A 24,665-nucleotide genomic window follows, 5' to 3' on the forward strand; every position below is an offset into this window, starting at 1 on the left:
ACAAAATAAATTGAGTCAGATACTATAAACAATGCAACCCAAAGCTACATGCCATATTTATAAGAGGAAAGAGTGGCAGCAAGAAGTCACTGAAAGAATTTTGAGAGAAAATGAAACATTTTGTCCTACTACATTTATACCTCTGATAAATTAGAAATTTACTTGGGTGCACTAAAACCTCTATTTTGTTAATTAAAACTTGCCAAAGGTCTAAGAATCATAAAGATCCTATGCTATAAAAACTGCAATAGCATATAACAAAGGGTGGGGAGTTAGGACTCTTGGGGAAATATTTCAATTATTATTCCTTTACTGTAAAAGTATTTTTGTGTTCTTTATACCTTGATGAAATATTTTTGAGACTATTAAGACCCAAAAGACATAAACTGCATTTATTGTGTAGAAATTCAGAATGGCTCAGGCTACACAACAGTAGTCAGATGTAAAGTGTACTAAATTTCATCTTCTAGAAGGGTTGATTTTGAATTCAATCATCCCTTGAGAGAAGACATCCCAGCTCGCATAATTTCATCAACCAGGAGAATGTTGGTGGCAATCACTGTGCTAAGGAAAAAGATGAGAGGGTGAGTAAAGCCTACTAACCCACTCTTAGCTTTTTTCCCCAGCAATCTTTACCTGTGTAGGGTACTTTGTTCTTTAATGATGTTGGTATGATATTTTATGAGACAAGGCCATTATAAATACAAATACAAATGTCATCCTTTTTTTTTTTCCCAAGATGGAGTTTCACTCTTGTTGCCCAGGCTGGAGTGCAATGGCAAGACCTCAGCTCACTGCAACTTCTGCCTCCCAGGTTCAAGCAATTCTCCCGCCTCAGCCTCCCGAGTAGCTGGGATAACAGGCATCCACCACCATGCCTGGGTAATTTTTGTATTTTTAGTAGAGACAGGGTTTCACCGTGTTTGCCAGGCTGGTCTCAAACTCCTGACCTCAGGTGATTCACCCGCCTCGGCCTCCCAAAGTGCTGGGATTACAGGCATGAGCCACTGCACCAGCCCAAATATCACCCTTTGTATTATAATTGAAACTCCTTTGCTGATAAGGGGCATTCGTGATTTATATTCCAGCAAAATTGAGCTTATTTTTACAATATCATTTGATTTTCTCCATCATGCATGTGCTACTATTTCAGTAAATTTCCCCTTTTCTTTCCCCCTCAAATAGTAAGATTAATTTTTCTTATAACTTAACACTGCTAGGCCTAAAATATAAAAGGGACTATGGACTATAAAATGACAGAAGCTAGTTCTAATAACTGAATGCCACACCTTTTATACACTTGACAATTTTTCCACTGTACAGGGACAAAAATAATAGAAAAAATTTCATCTTAATATTATCAATTATAACTCTACAGGTCTTTCACTTTATGTTCATACGAACTTACCAAGAGTGAAGAAGTTGTTTTTTTACACAATAATTATCCCAAACTCCTGCATCTGCTGCTACCATTGGCTCACCTGAAAAGTAAAAACAATTTTCATACCAAAATCTTAGTATTTGCTATTAATATTAATTGATATCCTCTAAAAATATTTAATACACTACCAAAACTACTTTTGTCAAGGTCATCAATGACCTCCATATTGTTAAATCCAATGGTTGATTCTCAGGCCTCATCTACCAGTATTTAACACAGTTGATCACATTCTCCCCGCCTACTCTGTGTTATCTTCCAGGATACCACACTCCTCCGGTTTTCTTTCTTTTGCACTAGGGGCTCCTTTTCTGATTACTTTGCTGCTTCTTCCTCTTCCTCCCTGACCTCTTAACGTTGGAGTACCCAAAAGTTCAGTCCTAGCCTCTTTTCTCTCTACCCTTAATCCCTAGGTGATCTCATCCAGACTTTTAGATTTAAACCATACATATCTGATGACTCTCAAGGTTTTTTGGGTGTTTTTATTTTTTTGTTTTTTGTTTTCTTTCTTTTTTTGGGGGGTGTTTTTGTTTTTGAGACAGAGATCTTGCTCTATCATTCAGGCTGGAGTGCAGTGGCACAATATCGGCTCCCTGCAACCTCCACCTCCTGGGTTCAAGCAATTCTCCCAAGTAGCTGGGATTATAGGTGCCTGTCACAATCCCCGGCTAATTTTTGCATTTTTAGTAGAGATGGAGTTTCACCATGTTGGCCAGGGTGGTCTTGAACTCCTGACCTTAAGTGATTCACCCACCTTGGCCTCCCAGAGTGCTGGGATTACAGGCATGAGCCACTGCACCTGGCCTGACTCTCAGGTTTTAATTTCCAACCCAGATCTCTTCCTTGAACTCCAGACCCATATATCCAACTTTTTTAATTAAAAGATTACAGATGCTTCAACCCTGACTCTGCCAAAACTGAATGCTGATGTCCTCTCACCCACAGCCTGCTCCAGCTAGTCTTCTCCACCACAGTTGATTGCAACTCCAACCTTCTACTTGTTCAGTTGACTTCTCTACAGAGTGCAGAGTGGTGAGAGTGATTCTCTTAAACATAATTAGGCCACATGCCTGGCCAACATGGTGAAACCCTGTCTCTACTAAAAATACAAAAATTAGCTGGGTGTGGCAGCAGACACCTATATTCCCAGCTACTCGGGAGGCTGAGGCAGGAGAATTGCTTGAACCTGGGAGGCAGAGGTTGCAGTGAGCCGAGATCGTGCCACTGCACTCCACAGCATGGGTGACAGAACGAGACTGTCTCATAAATTAATTAATTAGGCCATGTCACACCTCTGCTCAAAATTGCTCCCTGCCCCTCTAAAGTAAAAGCCAAAGTCCTGAGACTGGTCCAAATGCCCCTGCATGATCTGACCTTCTGTCACGTCTCTCACCTCCTTCCTCAAAAACATCAGACACTGACTTTTCCACTGGCTGTTCTCTTTCCCTAGAACACTTAACCCCAGTTGCCTACATGGCTAATTTCCTCACTTCCTTCCACTTTTTTTCAACAGACATCTTGATGATGCCTACCCTGACCAACCCTTTAAGCTGTCATTCTCTCTCCACCCTCCTGTACTAGCGTTCATGATCATTATTATACCACTCTTTTTTTTCATATAATTCATTACTTTTTCTAAAATGCTGAAGGAGTTTATTTATTAAAGTTATTATTTACTGCCTACCTTCTCCCACTACAACATAAGCTCCCAGGGGCAGATATTTTTGTCTGTTTTGTTCTGTGTGAAGCCCAAGAGGAAAACAAGCACTCAATAACTATTTCTTAAATGAATGAACATTTTTTAAGAAGCTCAAAAATAAACTAAAGGCATCCAAAATTTAAATATTAAAGTTACCCAAACCTCTACTCCTTTACCATAAGATCTGGGTAACTAAAGAATAACCTCTTTCTTTATTAAGCAGATAATTTTCCTTCCGTTTCTTACCTGTATTCAAATCTATGCCCACAAGTTGTTTTGACTCGACATGCTCAGCCTGAACTTTTACTAGTGTTTCCTGTGGGTCATAACCAGCATTCTGAGCAAGAACCTTTAGGAATAAAAATAATAATAAATATATATGCATAATACCTTCACATATATCAAATATAAAAATACTCTTTACTCTTGTAAAAACACATCCATAACATGGCAATCATCTCCTTTTGAAGAATTCCACTTTTAATCTAAATCAAATTATTATTTCATCTATCTAGTAGTTTTTATATTTACTTAAACATTTCCCCTATGCACATCACACTAAATTCTGAGGACATCAGAGTTCCCCCATTTCTACCCTACTACATTAATTTCCCTCCTTGCAAAAGGTTTTTTTTTTTTTTTTTTTTTAGTATGGAAGGAAGTAGAATGATATTCTTGTTTCCTCTAGTGCCGCTAGCCACATGCCCTCCAGTTCTTCATAGGCACTTGCTAAGGAAACCAGAATATTTGCAGCACCTTTGTGCCCCTCATCTTCGTGAGGAGAGTCATGACCTGTGGTAACAGAGCTGGAGATACCCGCACTCCAAACCAGGCTCATTTCCAAGTGGCCCCAAATCACCAGCTGATGAGGAAAAAGGTACCACCAATGCGTACTGGGGTTACCAATTTCTGTCAACAACAGGACCATACTGACTTTGCTGCTCTGGGGAAAGAAAAAATAGGAAATCTAATTCGCAAAGATTTCACAAAGTATGAAAAATTTTAATAAAAATTAGTAAAGAGATTTTGCTAACATTGTTAATAATGTTTTAATTCATGGTAATAGCATCTTTGAAGTAGTTTTACTATATTTCTAAGGTGGTTTGAAACCAATTAAGGCAAAGAGAAAGGAATGGTCGCTTTCTGTCCTTAGGTTGCCACATGGAAAAATTCTGTTTTCTCTTTTTCTAGGAATTATAATGATGATGACAAATGTAAGGTTGTATCTAGGAATGCTAAAGAGCCTCAAGTCCTCCCTCTCCACAATTTAAATTGATTACATTTGGATACCACTAACAAAACAAAGATGTACCATAAAATCTAACCAAATTTTAAATTCTAAACTTTTTCATTATGATTAGTTAATCATGAGTCATTTCTGAAGGAAATTTTTGGAGCTGCTTTAATTTTTGGAACTCAGAGAAAGAAGCAAGGGGGTAAGGTGGCTATTTCATGAGATCGTGCAAGGATTCTGGGCTGTTATCCCAAAAGCTTCCCTGCTTTAGTTGTAAAATATCTAAGATAAAATTGTGTAAGGAAATGCATATAAACACCTGTCTACTCCATTAACTATCAGATAATAGGGGCAATTTGTAATTAAACACCTTTATGTCTAACCAGTTGTTATTTGGCTGAAAGGGTAGTTGTACCTTGGGAGTAATGAGTAAGGCATCAGCAAAAGCTTGGACTCCAAGATGAGCTCTTCCTTTTATACCGTTCTTATATGTAACAAGAGCTTCAGCCATTGCCACTTCAATTGCACCAGCTCCAGGAACCATACAACCTACTGGAGAGAAAAAATATGATTGGCAAGACATGCCATAAAGACCAAAAGAGAGACAGAGAGAGAGAGAGAAAAGCAATTCACTATTTAAGTATGTTCTATTATCTACAGAAGCCAAATAAATTGCACAGCTTAGTAATTACTCAGTTGTCTTATGAAACATCCTGAAGTTATATGTCATTAAATAAATAGGCATAGTACAGATAACTGGCTGCAAACAGCTTATTTTTCTGCTTATCCTCTGGTAAACAAGATTAATTTATTTTTACCTTCATCTTACTCTTCTATAACTACTTTTTTTTTTTTTTTTCTGAGATGGAGTTTTACTCCATCACCCAGGCTGGAGTGTAGTGGCATGATCTCGGCTCACTCCAACCTCTGTCTCCCAGGTTCAAGGGATCCTCCTACTTCAGCCTTCTAAGTAGCTGGAATTACAGGCATGCGCCACCACACCCACCTATTTTTTGTATTTTTAATAGAGACAGGGTTTCACCATGTTGGCCAGGCAGGTCTTGAACTCCTGACTTCAAGTGATCCACCCACCTCCGTCTCCCAAAATGCTGGGATTACAGGTGTGAGCCACTACACCCGGCCTTATGACTACTTTTAAGAGGTATTTATAATTTATATTGACAGGTAACTGATTACAATATCTAACATGAAAATTTTTTAAACCAAGATAATTTGTCCCTAGTTTTTGATAGGGAATTCTTGGAACTCAATGAAGTATTTGTTTTTTGTACTGGAGCAGAACTCAAACTGCTATCTAAGAAAAAAATTAAGTGGTATTATTATTCCAAAGCAAGAGTTTTGGTTAAACACATCAAATTTCACATCAGGATATGACTTTTATATCTGCTACTTGTATGGTTTCATAAAGTTTATGACTCTTATTTAAATCAGCAAACTTGCTTTAAAACAAAACAATACGAAAACAATCTCCCCTTTTATCTCACATCATTTTAAAATTACTACCCACTTTCTCTGCTTCACTTCACAACATAACTGCTCAAAGAGTTGTTTACCCACCAGATGATTATATCATTACCTCCCATTCACATTTTTTAAAAGTACCTCGTTAAATACAGACTATACTCAAAAGAATATTTATATGTGTAAGATACAAAGAATAAATGTACAAATAAACAAATGTATCCATGTACCTACCACCCAGCTTATGAAAGAGATTACTAGAACCTTTGAAAACTTCCCTGATCCCATTCCCTATGAAAACACAACGTATCAAAATTTTAGCATCCCTACAGCAGTATTTAAGAGAAATTTGTATCATGAAACACCTATATAAGGAATGAAGAAAGTTCTCAAACTAATGACCCCAGCTTCCACCTTAAGAAACTAGAAAAGGGCAGGGTCTGGTGGCTCATTCCTATAATCCCAGCATTTTGGGAGGCCAAGGCAGGTAGATCACTTGAGCCCAGAAATTCAAGACCAGCCTGGGCAACACAGTGAGACCCCATCTCTACAAAAAACACAACAATTAGCCAGGTGTGGTGGCACACACCTGTAATCCCAGCTACTTAGGAGGCTAAGGTGGGAGGACTGCCTGAGCCTGGGAAGTCAAGGCTGCAGTGAGCCGTGACCATGCCACTGCACTCCAGCCTAGGCGACAGATCAAGACTCTGTTTCAAAAAGAAACAAACAAACAAAAAACTAGAAAAGGAAGCACAAATGAAACCTAATATAAGCAAAAGAAAGGAAATAATTAGGATGAAAGTGGAAATTAATCAAATGACAAATGTCAGAAATGAGAAAATTTATATCACTACAGATTCTACAGATATTAAAAAGAATAACAAATGAATATTATGATTGACTTCATGACAATAAAGTTGAAACTGTAGATCAGAAGTTAGTACACTTTCTGCAAAAGGCCAGTTAATATTTTTCAGGCCATACCATTTCTTTTGCAACTATTCAACTCTGCCACTGTAACACAAAAATAGCCATAGACAATATATAGACAAATGAGTATGGCCACATTCCAACAAAACTTTATTTACCAAAACAGACAGCAAACCAGATTTAGCTCATAGATAGTAGTTGATGATCCTAACTTAGATGAAGTGGACAAATTCTTGAAAGACGACAAATCACTAAAGCTCACTCAAAAAAAACAAAACATTTATAGCCCTATGTCTATTAAAAAAATTGAATGTGTCATTAAAAGCTTTCCCACAAAGAAAACTCCAGGCTCAGATGGCTTTATTGACAGTCTACCAAACACTTAAGAAAGAAATAATACAATAATACCAATTCTCCACAACAACTTAACACTTTCAGAAATTTGAACAAGAAGAAAAACTTTCCAATTCACCCTGAGTACAGCATTGTTCTAACACCAAAAAAGATAAAAGCATTACAAGAAAAAATATACACAGACCAATACCCCTTATGAATACAGATGTAAAAATTCTTAACAAAATTTTAGCCAATTAAATCAAATAATACACAAAAAGGAGAATACACATAGTAGCATTATTCACAATCGCCAAAAGGTAAATGCAACACGTTTCCAATAATAGACAAATTAAATGTGGCATATACATACAATAGAATATTATTCTATTATATAGAATAATATATATAATTATTATATATATAATTATATATATTATAAATGGTAAAAAGGAAGGAAATTCTGGCACATGCTACAACATGAATGAACCTTGATGACACTATGTAAAGTGAAATAAGCCAAACAAAGGACAAAAACTGTATGATTCCAATGATATGAGGTACATAGAGTAAACTCATAGAGACAGAAAGTAGAATGGTGGTTACCCAGGGCTGGGGAGGTGGGTAGAGAATGGAGAGTTATTGTTTAATGGGTTCGGAGTTTCAGTTTTGCAAGGAAAGAAAGTTCTGGAGATGGGTGGTGATAATAGTTACACAACAATGTGAATGCACTTACTAGCACTGAACTGTACACTTAAAAATTGTTAAACTGTAAATTTTATGTTATGTATATTTATCACAATTTAAAATATAATTTTTTAAAAATGTAATCCATTAATTTTTTAAAAAGTAAAACGCATTATAACTAAGTATAGTTTATCCCAAGAATGTAAGGTTTGACATTTGAATCAATCAATGTAATTTACTGTACAAAAAACTAAATGAGGCCTGGGTGCAGTGGCTCACGCTTGTAATCCCAGAACTTTGGGAGGCCAAGGCAAGCAGATCACCTGAGGTCAGGAGTTTGAGACCAGCCAGGCCAACATGGTGAAACTCCATCTCTACTAAAACATACAAAAATTACCCTGGCATGGTGGTGCATGCCTGTAATCCCACCTACTCAGGAGGCTGATGCAGGAGAATCGCTTGAACCTGGGAAGCAGAGGTTGCAGTGAGCCAGGATTGTGCCATGGCACTCCAGCCTGGGCAACAAAGCGAGACTCCATCTCAAAAAAAAAAAACAAAACTGAGAAAAATAATATGATCACCTCAATAGATGCACAAAAAGCATTTGGCATTTATTCTCGTGTGTGTGTGTGTGTGTGTGTGTGTTTTGACAACAACAACAACAAGTTTCACTCTTGTCTCCCAGGCTGAAGTCCAGTGGCACAATCTCGGCTCACTACAACCTCCGCCTCCCAGGTTCAAGCAATTCTCCTGCCTCAGCCTCATGAGAAGCTGAGATTGCAGGTGCCTGCCACCATGCCTAGCTAATTTTTGTATTTTTAGTAGAGACAGAATTTCACCATGTTGGCCAAGCTGGTCTCGAATTCCTGACCTCAGGTGATCCACCTGCGTCAGCCTCCCAAAATGCTAGAATTACAGGTGTAAGCCACTGCGACCAGCCTGGCATTTATTCTTGATTAAAAACTGTCAGCAAACTAGGCGCAGAAGGAAAAACTTCCTCAAGCTGATAAAAACCTATAGCTAACATCATACGTAATGGGGAAAGATTGAATGCTTTCCCCCTAAGGTCAGCGATGAGGAAAGGATGTCCATTCTCATTATTTCTAGTCAACATTATACTGGAGGTTCTGGCCCATGAAATAAGGGAGAAAATTTTAAAATATCCATATTGGAAAGAAAAAAGTATAACTGTATTAGCAGACAATGTAATCACTTATACAGACAATTCAATGAAGCCTATAAGAAAGCTAATTGTGATTTAGCGAGGTTGCAGAATTCAAGATCAATGTACAAAAATAAAATACATTTCTATATATTAGCAACTAACAATCAGAAATGGAAATTTTAAAAATAACATATACAATAGCAACAAAATAAATGAAATATGTAGAGATAAACATGGAAAAAAGTGTGTGAGGCTCATATACTAAGAACTATGAAATATTGCTGAGATAAATTCAAGAAGACTCAAGTAGATAAGATGATATTCATGAGTTAGAAGGCTCATTATTAAAATATCAACTATCTCCAAATTGATCTACAGATTTAATAAAATTCCAATCAAACGGGGTGCAGTGGCTCACACCTGTAATCCAAGCACTTTGGGAGGCCAAGGTGGGAGGATCGCTTGAGCCCAGGAGTTTGAGACCAGCCTGGGTAACAACATAATGAGACATTGTCTCTATAGAAGATAAAAGAAAGTTAACCAGGCATGGTAGTGGATGCTTGTGGTTCCAGCTATTTGGGAAGCTAAGGTGGGAGAGCCATTTGAGCTCAGCAGGTCGAGTCTGCAGTGAGCCATGATCACGCCACTGCACTCCAGCCTGAGTGACAGAGTAAGATCCTTTCTAAAAAAAAAGTTCTGATCAAAATCCCAGCAGCAGTCTTTTTGGTAGAAATTGACAAGCTGATTCTAAAATTCATATGGAAGTCATAAGGAAATGCCAAAGACTTAGAATGACCAAAATAACTTAAAAAAAAATGAGAGTTAACAATACTGATTTCAAGATTTATCATAAAGCTACAGTCGTCAGGACCATATGATATTAACATTAAAATAGACAAATGCATCAGTAGAACAGAAAAAAGAGCACAGAAATAGAACCACACAAATATGAAAAACTGATTTTTTATACATTAGAAAAGGCAATTCGGTGGTGAAAGTAAAGTCTTTTCAGCAAGTAAGACTAAAACAATCTGACAGCTTTATATGAAAAAAATGAACTTATATCCATACTTGCACCATATACAAAAATTAACTTAAAATGAATCACAGACCCAAATGTAAAATATAAGACTATAACACTTTTAGAGGAAAATCTTTGTGACCCTAGGTTAGGTAAAGATTTTTTAGATACCACACCAAAAGCATAATCCATGAGAGAATAAAAATAATAAATTAGACTTCATCAAAATTAAGAACTTCTCTTTGAAAGGCACTGTTAATAATAAAATAAGCCATTGAGGAGAAAAATTTGCCAATCATTATCTGAAAAAGCACTTGTACCCAACATATATACAAAGAACTCTCAAACTCAACAATAGAAAACTAACACAATTTTTTTCTTTTCTTTTCTTTTCTTTTTTTCTTTCTGGAAACAGGGTCTCTCTCTGTTGCCCAGGCTGGAGTGCAGTGGTGTGATCATAGCTCACTGTAACCTCAAACTCTTGGGGCTCAAGTGATATTCCTGCCTCAGCCTCCTAAGTAGCTGGAACTACAGGTACAGGCCACCACGCCCGGCTATTTGTGTGTGTGTATAGAGTCATGGTCTTGCTATGTTGCCCAGGCTGGTTTCCAACTCCTGGGCTCAAGCAATCCTCCCACCTTGGCCTCCCAAAGAGCTGGAATTACAGGTGAGAGCCACTGTGCATGGCCAACAATCCAATTTTTTAAAAGGGCAAAAGATTTAAACAGAAAATTCACCAAAGATACATGGAGGGCAAATAAGCACATTAAAAGATGCTCAACATGGGCTGAATATGGTGGCTCATGCCTACAAATCCCAGCACTCTGGGAGGCTGAGGGGAGAAAACTGCTTGAGGCCAGGAGTTCAAGACCAGCCTGGGCAACACAGAGAGACCTCATCTCTACAAAAAAAAAAAAAATTTAAAAATTAGCCAGATGTGGTGGCATGCACCTATTGTCCAGCTGAGGTGGGAGGATCACTTCAGCACAGGAGTTTGAGGCTGCAGTGAGCCATGACTGCACCACTGCACTCTAGCCTGGGTGACAGAGCAAGACCCTGTCTTGAGAAAAATATATATATGTGAGGTTTGTGAGGTTTGCAGCCAGGTGCAGTGGCTCATGCCAGTAATCCCAGCACTTTGGGAGGCCAAGGCAAGTGGATCCCTTGAGCCCAGGAGTTCAGGACCAACCTTGGCAACACAGTGAAACCTCATCTCTACCAAAAATACAAAAATTAGCCAGTTTCAAAACCTGGTCTCAAAATAAATAGATAGATTAAACAGATTAAAATTTAAAAATAAAATTAAAAAAAATTTAAAGGCCAGGCATGGTGGCTCACACCAGTAATTTCAGCACTTTGGGAGGCCAAGGAGGGCAGATCGCTTGAGCCCAGGAGTTCGAGACCAGCCTGGCCAACATGGTGAAACCCCATCTCTACTAAAAATACAAAAAATTAGCCAGGTGTGGTGGTGCACGCCTGTAATCCCAGCTACTTGGGAGGCTGAGGCAGAAGAATCGCTTGAACCTGGGAGGCGGAGGTTGCAGTGGGCTGAGATCGCACTACTGCACTAAAGCCTGGGCAACAGAGGGAGACTCTGTCTAAAAATATATATATATATATACACATACATAGGTGTTTGTGTATGTGTATATATACATATATACACACATATATGTGAGGTTCATACCAATCACAAGAGCTTACCATCTTCAACGGCATTTTTGATAGCACGAAGTCCATCTCTCATGGCGTCCTTGACTTGTGTGAGAGTATGCTTATTTGGTCCTTTAACCAACAAGGTAACAGAGCGAGGGTTAACACACTCCTCGATAATAAAAGTGAACTTTTCTTCACCCTAAAGGGTGGCACAAAAATATATAATTGTAATATTTAATGTCATTATAAAATCAACAATTTATACTAGAATGCAATCTTCATTTGAATTTTTCTTATCAAGCATAACTAAAGATATGTTTAAAAGGAGTTAAGTTATATCTGAACTCTTAACAAACATTTAGGTAAATAAACTGTAAAATCTGTTCCATGAATTAGATCTCAAAACACAAAACATGAAATAGAAGATCAAGTAGTATTTTTCTTTAAAAAAAGGAGCTTAGTATTCACTTTATAACCACTATTCACAGAAATACTCACTAATGTATACTCATACACAAGACCAGCATGTCCCAAGCAATCTACAGTGAGATCTTCAAAAGAATTCACAGCCATTCCACCACAAGCAAGAGAGAGTCTGAAATTACATATATGTCACCATAGCTTGATTATGGAAAACATAAATACTAACTTCTTAGAAAAGATCTCTAATGCAGAAGACTGTATTGTTATTGTATTGTATTGTTTTGGGTTTTTAATTGACTAATAAAATTGTCTATATTTATCGAGTACAACATGATGACGTTTTTAAATATGTATACACTGTGGAATGGCTAAATCAAGCAAATTAACATACACATTGCCTATGTGAGGCTTGATTTAGCCATTTTTGTGATAAGAACACTTAAAATCTACTCTCAGCATTTTTCAAGAATCCAACACATTGTGTATTCTTGGGTGGGTTTGCAAAAGATTTTTTAAAAGAACAATATATTGTTATTAACTATAGTTGCCATGTTGAACAATAGATCTCTTGAATTTATTCCTCCTAACTGAAATTTTGTATCCTTTGACCCACATATCCCCAGTGCTCCTTCCCTCCCACTGCCTCAGCCCCTGGTAACCACCATTTTACTATCTACTTCTATGAGTTCAACTTTTTTAGATTCCATATATAAAAGTGAGATCATGCTGTATTATGTTGTATTGTTTTGTTTTTAAGATCTGTTTTAAAAAGATAAAAACTTTTCTTATACTTCAGCAAAGTTCTGCAGTAGGTTAACAACCTTGCTTTTTGACAGTTCAATTATTTACTGAAACTAAAAACAAAATTTGGATTTTTTTATGCCACTGTTTTGTTCAACAGCATTTACACATAAGCCAAAAGGAAAACACATGGAATAGTTTCCATTTACTCTGTTAAAAACTTAGGATATATAATTATCTGCAAGCTTACCTTTCCATATTTCTTCTTTTTGCTCTGCGAAGAGCTACTATTCCATGTTTTGCAAGAGTATTTAAGGAAAATGGATCAATTCCCTATAATCAAATTAACATAAAAATTATAAACATGTTTTAAACCAGTATTTCTCAAACCTTTTGGTCTCAGCACCACTTTACTCTCTTAAAAATTATTAAGTACCCAAAGAGCTTTTGTTTATGTAAGCTCTATCTATAATATTTATATTATAAAAACTGAGAAATTTTTAAACTGTTAATTCATTTAAATAATAAGGCCATTTTATGTTAATATACATTTTAAATGAAACTTTACTATACTTTTGAAAACAAAATTATATATAGTGAGCTAGCAGTGGCATTACTTCACATTTTTGCTCATCTCTTCAATGTTTATCTTCATAGAAAACAAGTGGATTCTCATATCTGATTCAGTATTCAATTTGGAATGATATGTTATTTTCGTTCAAGTTTATGAAGAAAATCTGGCCCCACACAGATAAATGTTGTAAAGGGAGTAACACTTTAATAGCATTCTCAGATAACTATGGAAATTCTTCTTTGATACTATACCAAAACTCAACAAGTAATAGTTTCTCAAAGGTTAGTTTCACTATGGAACCATAGCAATGAACTTTTCATACTATCTCACATTAAAACACGTTGGTGTAACTTGCACACTGAATGGATTATTTATCCACTGACTAAAAATCATGCATTTTTAGTCATGTAGACAGCATCAGTTCACTGAGTTAGGCAAAGTTTCCACATGTTGACACATTTCATGTATAACATGTTGTTATACATGTGGCAACTGTGTCATGTTATACATGTGGAAACTTTGCCTATCTCAGTGAACAAAAACTCACATTTGTTAATATCACTACTATTATCAGGAAAGTCTTTTAAGTATTGGAAAGTTGTCAAGTTCACATGGCAGATACAAGTTTTCTGAAATCCTAATTTTTGTTTAAAAGTTCAAATGTTATTGACAACAAATACTGGGCCCTCCGGGAGCGTCTGAGGAGGCGCCGGCCGCTGCGGGCTCGGGAGCCGCACCGCGCCGGCCCGAGCCTCTGGACTAGGCCCACGGAGCCGCTCGCCCCGACCCAACCGCCCGATGTCCTCAAGATGGAGGCAGCGGGGGCGGTGGCGTAAAGAAAGCGGCGCTGTGGGCGCCGGAGTGGGGGCCCGGGCGGAGGCGGTGGCGGGATGGGGCTGTTGCTCACGATCCTGGCGTCGGCCGTGCTGAGTTCCTTCCTCACGCTCCTCGCCCAGTTCCTCCTGCTGTACCGCAGACAGCCCGAGCCGCCGGCGGACGAGGCCGCCCGCTTGGGCGAGGGCTTCCGCTACATCAAGCCAGTGCCGGGCCTGCTCCTAAGGGAGTACCTTTACGGCGGTGGCCGGGATGAGGAGCCCTGCGGGGCGGCCTCTGAGGGCGGCGCGACCCCCACCGCCGCCCCCGAGACCCCCGCCCCGCCGACGTGGGAGACTTGCTACTTCCTCAACGCCACCATCCTATTCCTGTTCCGGGAGTTGCGGGACACCGCGCTGACCCGCCGCTGGGTCACCAAGAAGGGTTCGAAAAGCTGCTGCAGACCAAGACGGCCGGGCGCCTGCTGGAGGGGCTGAGCCTGCGGGACGTGTTCCTGGGCGAGACGGTGCCCTTCATCGAGACCATCCGGCTCGTCCGGCCTGTCGTGCCCTCGGCCACCGGGGAGCCCGACGGCCCCGAAGGGGAGGCGCTGCCCGCCGCCTGCCCCGAGGAGCTGGCCTTCGAGGCGGAGGTGGAGTACAAGGGGGGCTTCCACCTGGCCATCCACGTGGACCTGGTCTTAGGCAAGTCCGCCTACTTGTTTGTCAAGCTGTCCCGCGTGGTGGGGAGGCTGCGCTTGGTCTTCACGTGCGTGCCCTTCACCCACTGGTTCTTCTCCTTCGTGGAGGACCCGCTGATGGACTTCAAAGTGCGCTCCCAGTTTGAAGGGCGGCCCATGCCCCAGCTCACCTCCATCATCGTCAACCAGCTCAAGAAGATCATCAAGCGCAAACACATCCTCCCGAATTACAAGATCAGGTTTAAGCCGTTTTTTCCATACCAGACCTTGCAAGGATTTGAAGAAGGTGAAGAGCATATCCATATACAACAACGGGCACTTACTGAAGGCCGTCTTAAAGTTACATTGTTAGAATGTAGCAGGTTACTCATTTTTGGATCCTGTGACAGAGAGGCAAATGTTCATTGCACACTTGAATTAAGCATTAGTGTTTGGGAAGAAAAACAGAGGAGTTCTATTAAGACGGTTGAATTAATAAAAGAGAATTTACAAAGTGTTGGACTTACACTTCGTTTTGTCCAGTCAACTGTTGGGTATGCTGGACACGTCATCATTGAAACTGTGGCTCCAAACTCGCCTGCTGCAATTGCAGATCTTCAGCAGGGAGATCGACTTATTGCCATTGGAGGTGTGAAAATCACATCAACACTGCAAGTGTTGAAGCTTATCAAGCAGGCTGGTGACCGAGTCCTGGTGTACTATGAAAGGCCTGTTGGCCAGAGTAATCAAGGTACAGTGCTGCAAGATAACTTTGGCCAGTTGGAAGAAAACATTTTGTGAAGCTCATGCCAATCAGGTTATGAAGAGGAAGCTGCCGGGTTGACAGTAGATACTGAAAGTAAAGAGCTGGATTCTGAATTTGAAGACTTGGCAAGTGATGTCAGAGCACAAAACGAATTCAAAGATGAGGCACAATCATTAAGTCATAGTGCCAAATGTGCTCCAACAACACTTTCTATTAAACCCCTTGGAGCTGTATCACCAGTTTTAAACCATAAATTAGCTGTAAGAAGTCACCCACTACCACCAAAATTTCAGTCCAAAGGTGGAAATAAACCTCCACCCCTAAAAACTTCTGAGATAACAGACCAGGCACAAGTGTGAAAACCCATCCAGGGATCTACTTTCAAACCACCTGTGCCACCACGACCACAAGTGAAAGTTCCTTTGCTTTCCACTGATGCCCCAAATCAGGCAGAACCAGATGTTCTTGTTGAAAAGCCAGAGGTGCTGCCACCTCCTCTTGTAGATAAATCTGCTGAAAAGCAAGCAAAAAATGTGGATCCCATAGACGATGCAGCTGCGTCTAAGCAGTTTTTAGCAAAGCAAGAAGTGGCCAAAGATGTCACTTCAGAAACTTCGTGCCCTACTAGGGACAGTTGGGATGACCGTCAAACATGGGAATCATCAGAAATTCTTTATCGTAATAAGCTAGGAAAATGGACAAGAACCAGAGCATCCTGTTTGTTTGACATAGAAGCCTGTCACAAGTACTTAAACATTGCATTGTGGTGCAGGGATCCTTTTAAGTTGGGAGGTCTCATCTGTTTGGGGCATGTTAGTTTAAAACTTCAAGATGTGGCTTTAGGATGCCTAGCTACATCAAACATGGAATACCTTTCCAAATTGAGACTGGAAGCCCCCTCACCTAAGGCTATAGTCACTAGAACTGCACTACACAATCTGAGTATGCAAAAGGGATTCAATGACAAATTTTGTTATGGTGACATTACTATTCACTTCAAATATTTGAAAGAAGGAGAATCAGACCACCATGTAGTTACTAACATAGAGAAAGAGAAAGAACCCCATTTGGTTGAAGAAGTTTCTGTTCTCCCTAAAGAGGAGCAATTTGTTGGACAGATGGGTTTAACAGAAAACAAACACAGTTTCCAGGATACTCAGTTCCAGAACCCAACATGGTGTGACTACTGTAAGAAAAAAGTTTGGACTAAAGCAGCTTCCCAGTGTATGTTTTGTGCTTATGTTTGCCATAAAAAATGTCAAGAAAAGTGTCTAGCTGAGACTTCTGTTTGTGGAGCAACTGATAGGCGAATAGACGGGACCCTGAAAAATCTTAGCTGGAAGGACAGGAAACCCTCTTAGGCCTGCCTCCTCATGCTGATGCTGAAGCTAGCAAGTCAGTCAATAAAACAACAGGTTTGACAAAGCATATTATCAATACTAGTTCTTGTTTATTAAATTTCCGTCAAGTCTCTAAAACTTGCCTTTCTGAACCAGGAACCAATCTCATAGAACCTTCACCAAAACACACACCCAACACGTCAGACAATGAAGGCAGTGATACGGAGGTCTGTGGTCCAAACAGTCCTTCTAAATGGGGAAACAGCGTAGGAATAAAGTTAGTGAGAAAAGAGGGTGGTCTGGATGACAGTGTTTTCATTGCAGTTAAAGAAATTGGTCATGATATGTACAGGGGCTCGCCTACAGAGGAAAGGATCCAGAAACTCGAGTTCACGTTGGATAAGCTACAGAATGAAATTGATCAGGAGTTGGAACACAATAATTCCCTTGTTAGAGAAGAAAAAGAGACAACTGATACAAGGAAGAAATCACTTCTTTCTGCTGCTTTAGCTAAATCAGTGAAAGCCTACAAGCTCTAACACTTCTTATGATCCACTTCAGAGCAGGCACTGAAAATATAGAAATTTTAGAAAGTCTGTCTTTAGACCAGCACTCCAAAAATATAAGCAAGTACACAGATGATACAGAAGAAGACCTTGATAATGAAATAAGCCAACTAATAGACTCTCAGCCATTCAGCAGCATATCAGATGACTTATTTGGCCCATCTGAGTCTGTGTAGCAGACAGGTCTATTTAAACTTTCAAATGAACAGGGTAAAGTTGCATCTAAAGTACCACAGGTACAACTGTGTTTAAATCCTCTTATGCACTCTGGCCTGCTTCTCCAGTTACTTGCTTGTGTAAGAACAAAAATCAAAAAGGTTGTTTTCCAGTAAAAACATGACCAGCTTACTAATTGGTTGTTTTGGATTACATTTATAGCTATGCTTCTTTGGGTTTATACTGGGAATTTATTTTTACTAAATCATCTAACTTTTCTAATTATGTAATTATGTAAGCTAACTTTTCATGTTTATGTATATATGATGTCCCCTTGTGTTATTTTCCTTCCTCTTGGTTTTTGAATTAGTGTTAAATAAAATACTGTCTAGATTCTTAAAATATTTTCATTTCCATCATGGTTATAACAAATTTGCTGCATTCCCAAATTGACAACAGCAATCATTGAGGGAACAGGTTTTGAATCTTTCTTTTGTGTTATGAAGTTTGTCGTCTCTACTTGCTTGAGATTTTTGTTATTTTGGGGGTTTGGGGGTGCTTTTTGTTTTGTTTTTGCCAAATGTAACATGAAAGCAGATGCTGCAGCTTTAGTCTGTTATGCTGATTTAGTAAAAAAAAAAAATTTACATTAAAAAAATACTATCAGTTGTTTTAAGTCACAGAATTTCTTCATTCATTTTTGAGAGAAATCTACCAAATACCTGTATCTAGATAACCACAATTTGTCTATCAGTCATTCTTCCATGTAAAAGTGGCATTCCATGAAAAAGTGGTTAGTTTACCTTGCAATTCAAACAATTACACAAGTGCTTTCCTTCAAGACAACCATCATGTTTTGGTATGCAATAAAAGAGCTTTGAAGTCCCTAGCCCCATAATCCCAACACTTTGGGAGGCCAAGCCAAGAGGATCACTTGAGACGAGCCTGCACAACATGGCAATACCCAGCCTCTATGAAAAAACTTAAAAATTAGCCAGGCATGGTGATGCACACCTGTAGTCCTGGCTACTCAGGAAGCTGAGGTGGAAAGATCACTTGAGCCCAGGAGGTCAAGGATGCAGTGATCTCTAAGTGTGCCACTGCACTCCAGCTTGGGTGACAGAAAAGGACCCTGTCTCAAAAGAAAAAAAAAAGAGTGCTTTGTGCATACTTCATATTTTGTCACACATGATAATAAAAGGATGCATGTTTAAGAATCAAATTTTAATAAAATTAATAAGTTTTACCATTTCATCAAGACATTCTTAAATGATACTGCCTTTTTCTTTCACTGCAAGTGTGCAGTGGTATAGCAATAAAGAATGCGATGACTACTAGTATAGTTTGGTGCTACCTCTTTGATTTGTACTAAGGTGCCAGCAGTTTTACAGATTGCTTTTGCAGCATCATTGCAAGTGTGAACACAATGTAAAAGGTGTAATTATTATTATGAAAATAGTTTTTGACCTCACAGGCTCTCTGAAAAAGTCTTAGGGATTCTTAGGGGTCCACAGACAACACATGCTTAAGAACATTTACAAATAACTAAAATCTAAACTTTCTTTCTCACCTTTTGATTAATGACGACAAATCCTTTATTGGACTAAGCACAGACTTTGTCCTTCAGGTCTATTATTTTTTGTACTCTATTTTCAATAAATTTTGTTTCAGCTTTTATCAATTTATCTTTCTCTTCTGCAGTCTTATAAAAGAAACCAGAGTTCACCTCTCTAAAACATTAATAAAAACCAACTAGTAAAGGCAGGAGGAAAAAGGAAAAAAGATAGAAATAGTCTACACCAAACATCTGGAAGGAAAGAGAGATTTTAAAACACCTTTAGGAAAAAAAATTTCAAAAGTTATAAAGAGAAAGTAACACATACGTTTTTTCATACTCTAGTGAAACCTCGCAAATAAGGATAAATGCATCTTCTACTCGCTTCTTCATATCTGGATGACAGGCACCATGATCCAAAACTAATCCTTGGATCAACCTATTAAAAATATTAATGTTTCTTACTTTGAATATATACTCTAAAATTTGGTATAAAATTATCACTATACTATTAAAGTTATATCAATGCTTCCAGGACACACATTGTTTCCTCGTACCAATTTTAACAGTTTTTGGTGCTTTTGTGTTTTGTTTTCAGAGATGGGGGTCTTGCTATGATGTCCAGGCTGGTCTCGAACTCCTGGGCTCAAGCAATCCTCCTGCCTCAGCCTCCCAAGTAGCTGGGACTAAAGGAGTGCACCACCTCACCCACCTCCCGGCATTGACTTTAAACCTAACATATAATTAGTAAAATTAGGAAAGAGAATCTACTTTAACACAGTGTGACTATGAAGTCACAATAAAAAGTCAGGCCAGAATTATTTTCTAAGTTATGTGATTCAAAAATATGACACAGCTTATCAAGTAATGAAAGGTATGTATACAATGAGTTTCTTAGGAACATTTATTCAAAATGATTATATGGAACAACTAAAAATTGTTAACCGAAATGTCCAACAATAAGGTATTATTCAGCAAATAATGACCCAACTATTTGATGGTTATAGAAAGAATGCAATAACATGGAAAAATATTTATAGGGCTAGCTGATAAGCATAGAATGACTAATTGCATATGAAGCATGACTGTAAGTGTTCTTTTTAAAAACAAACAACTTGGCATTAAAAAGAAAAAAATGGGAGGGACCTAAGAGTAGGGGTTATGCATGGGTAGTAGGAATATAGATGATTTGGAAAGGAGGTGTTTCTTCCTGTTTTCCAAATAATCTTTCAAGAGTCAATATTTTTATAACTTTATAAAATTCATTTACAAAACATTTAGGGGGTGGAATTTCTGCTTATGAATCCTTTATAACTAATTTTATTATATATTTTTAAAATAATTTAGTTCAACATAATTATAAAGAAGTTTTCAAAATTTTACTTCAACTAGATTACTCCATCTCTTAACAGAATGTAAATATATCTAGAAAGAAACAAAAACACTATGTTCAACATTCCTCACTTTTCAAGCCTCCTTCACTTTCCTCCCTCCCTACTGTCAGCAAATGACATTGTTTCTTTGAGAAAATAGAAACATTGTCCCATGACTACCTCTACCAATCCACTTGCACCTGAACCCGAAGCTCCTACTGCTATGAATGAGCTGTCCATGTTCCTCTCTATGGGTAGCCTCTCTACTTGTGTACTGGATTCCATTTCCCTCTCTGTTCTTGCACTGTCCCCTAGTCCCCCATATCAATTCTTCTCGCCTAAAGAACCATCCTTATCAGCATACAAACTTGCAGTAACAATTCCTATCATTAATACAAAAAATCCTTCTCCCTCAGCCCCATTCCCATATTCCCTTCTAGCTACTGCCCCATTTCTCTGTTCTCCTTTATAACTACACTTCTCTCAGTTACCATTCTCTCTTGAGCCACCTTCAATCTGACTTTTATTTCCACCTCTTTATTCAATCAGCTCTCATTAAAGCCCACTAAAAAAGTAAATGTCTTCCGGCCGGGCGCGGTGGCTCACGCCTGTAATCCCAGCACTTTGGGAGGCCGAGGCAGGCAGATCACGAGGTCAGGAGATCGAGACCATCCTGGCTAACACGGTGAAACACCGTCTCTACTAAAAATACAAAAAAATTAGCCGGGCCTGGTGGCAGGCGCCTGTAGTCCCAGCTACTCGGGAGGCTGAGGCAGGAGAATGGCGTGAACCCGGGAGGCGGAGCTTGCAGTGAACCGAGATCGCGCCACTGCACTCCAGCCTGGGCGACAGAGCGAGACTCCGTCTCAAAAAAAGAAAAAAAAAGTAAATGTTTTCCAAATATAACAATCAAGTCTCAGTTCACAGCAATGTACTCAAACTTTCAGCAGCATATGGCACAGCTGATTATTGTCTCCTTGAAATACTTTCTTCTCTTGGCTTCTGGGACACCACTCTCCCTTGGCTTTAATGCCTCCTTGACTGTCCCCTTCTCACTCCCTTTTGCTGAATCCACCTCATCTTTTCAAACTCTAAACATCCAAGTTCCCAGGGATCATGCTTTAAACTTCCTTTACTATATTCACTTCCCAGATGGTCTCATTAACTCATGACTTTAAGTCATTTATACACTAATGATTCTCAAATACATACTTCTAGTGCAGACCTCTATTCTGAACTTGATACACATCTCTCCAAATTCCTATTCAACATCTCCACATGGATGCCTAATAGGCATCTCAAACATAACATTCTCAAACTGAACTCTTGATTTATCTCCCCAGATCTGCTCCTCCTAGTCTTCTCCATCTCAAGAAACAGCACCTCCACTTTTCCTGCTGATCATGAAAAAGCCCAAGAGAAATCTCTGACTGCTCTGTTTCTGTCATGTCCTATGTTGAACCCTCAACAAATCCTATTGCCCTTTCCTTCTAAGTACACCCTAATCCAAACCATTTTCATTTCTCACTTGTACTATACCAACTTTCCTAACTGGTCTCTGGTTTCTGCCCTTGGCCCTCTTTTACCTCCCAATCAGCTGTTTTGTGTGTATTCCCCACACAAAAACCACAGATAACCTTCTGAAGTATAAATCAAGAACTTGTTATCCTCAGCAATGGTAGGCTAACTGAGATCAGTCCTACTGTCAAAAACAACTAAACATGATGGCTTAAAAGCAAAAAAACCTTAGCAACATTGAAGAGCTATAAGATAGTATATAATCACGCGGCCAAAACTGAAATAAAACAGAAACTCCAACAGGTAAGTAGAGAACTGCAGGAACAGTAGGTTCTTTTATCTTAAAGTCATTTGACAATCCAGGCAAATCTGAACTTTGGTTTCAATGTCTTCACAATGAGAAGAAAACAGAATTAAAAGCCCAGAGCTCATCCAAGGTGGAGTGTTTACAGGAGACCCTCTTCACATTAAATTGGAACCACAAAGGGCTACATACTCAGGATTATCCAGAAGGAAGAGCTAGAAATAATCAGCCCTCACATGGACTTACAGTCGGAATTCATATCAAATGGATATTCCCAAAAACCTCAAGCTGTGAATTTAATTTAAAGTAGTCCCTAGGGAGGCAACAAATGCAAATCCTCTCTGCAGAAAGGCAGCTTCATTCTAGGTCTCAAATTATTTCTACCAATACGTTTTTCAAGCACAATGAATGGCACATATGAACACAAAGCATGATGAGTAAAATACAATAAACACCAGAAAGGGACAAGTCAAAACTTTAGATATTATAATTATCAAACATGAACTATATGTTTAAAGAAAGAAAAAAGGGCAAGTTTGGAAAGATTTGCAAGGAATAGAACACCATAAAAAGTAACAGGGCAGATTTAAGAAAGAACCAAATAGAACTTCTATAAATAGTAAATAAGGATATCCACACATATACACACAGATATAAAACATTCAAGAAAACAACAGACATACATCCATATGTCTAATAAAAGAATATTACAATGTTTATAGCAGCACTATTAATAATGGGCAGAAAATGCAAACTACCTAATGCCAATCAACAGCAGAATGAATAAACTGTGGTATATTAACACAAGAAAATACTAAATAGCAAAGAGAATGACCAATCTACTAATCACACAAAATACAAATGAGTCTCACAAACAATGCTAAAAGAAAAAGGTCAGAAACAAAGAGTACCTACCGTATGATTCCTTATACAAGTACAAAACATATAACAATCTATGCTGCAGAAATTCAGATTACTCTAGAAGAAATATGGCTGAAAGGAAGCAAAAGAGGGGCTTTTAAGGTACTAGTAGTTCTGTTTCTTGTAAATTGCTGATTACACAGATATATTTGGAAAATTAATCAAGCCATATTGCTATGATAGTTGCATTTTTCAGTGTGTGTTACACTTCATTAGAAAGTTTATATTTAAATCCAGGGATTGGTTTTAGAGTAGACATTGTTTAAAAGAAAATTAGCAAACAACAAAATATATCACTAGAAATTATCCAGAATGCAACACAAAAACAACAAGACAAAAAGTACATAAAAAACTAAGTTAAGAACATCAAGCATACATTTAACTGGAGAAGGAGAAGAAGGGATGAACAAAAGAAATGTTTAAACAGATAATGGATGGAAATTTTCCAGAATCAGATAAATGATAACACTCAAAAAGCCAGAAAATGCCAACCAGAATAAACAAAAAGAAATCCATACCTAGCTACATCATAGAAAAAGTATACAATACCAAAGACAAAGAGAAATATCTTAAAATCACCTAGGTAAATAAAGGACTCATGGCTGTAAAGGACTCATGGCTAATTTCTGTACAGCAATAATGAAAGCTAGAAACAACAGAACAATATCTTCAATCAGCTGAAAGAAACTAACTGCCAACCTAGTAAACACACAATGAAAGTTTCAAAGAATAAAGATAAAGGCATTTTCAGGCAAAGAAAAACTGAAAGTATGCCTCCAACAAACTATCACTGAGGAAAATCTACAGGATGAACTTTAGGCAGAAGAAAAGCAATCCCAAATGGAAGGCTGAGATGCAAAAAGCTACGCAGATGGCTGGGCACGGTGGCTCACACCTGTAATCCCAGCACTTTGGGAGGCCAAGGTAGGTGGATTGCTTGACGTCAGGAATTCAAGACCAGCCTGGCCAACATGGTGAAACCACTTCTCTACTAAAATACAAAAAATTAGCTGGGTGTGGTGGTGCACGCCTGTAGTCCCAGCTACTCGGAAGGCTGAGGGAATCACTTGAACCTGGGAGGCGGAAGTTGCAGTGAGCCGAGATCAAGCCACTGCACTCCAGCCTGGTGACAGAGTGACACTTGTCTCAAAAAAAAAAAAGAAAAATAAGTATGGATAAGTAGAAAGTATAAAACAAGATGGCAAACTTTTTAATTTGCTTTTTTTTAATTGTAATAGGTTTTTGGGGAACAGGTGGTGTTTGGTTACATGACTAAGTTCTTTAGTGGTGA

General features: G+C 38.6%; 1 protein-coding gene and 1 pseudogene across 1 annotated transcript; one reads left to right on the plus strand and one right to left on the minus strand.

Annotated features, from left to right (window-relative positions):
- Positions 1 to 377: 377 nt before the first annotated feature.
- On the minus strand, positions 378 to 22,079 carry LOC129051373 (T-complex protein 1 subunit zeta-2-like; annotated as a pseudogene).
- Positions 14,074 to 17,895, plus strand: LOC129051375 (PDZ domain-containing protein 8-like). The gene is given in 4 exon segments (XM_054536853.2): positions 14,074 to 14,637; positions 14,640 to 16,973; positions 16,976 to 17,497; positions 17,500 to 17,895. Coding segments are annotated over 4 exon segments (3,444 nt in total). The 5' UTR covers positions 14,074 to 14,273; the 3' UTR covers positions 17,724 to 17,895.
- Positions 22,080 to 24,665: the final 2,586 nt, after the last annotated feature.

This window comes from Pongo abelii, chromosome 19, assembly GCF_028885655.2.
Source record: "Pongo abelii isolate AG06213 chromosome 19, NHGRI_mPonAbe1-v2.0_pri, whole genome shotgun sequence".
NCBI lineage: Eukaryota > Metazoa > Chordata > Mammalia > Primates > Hominidae > Pongo > Pongo abelii.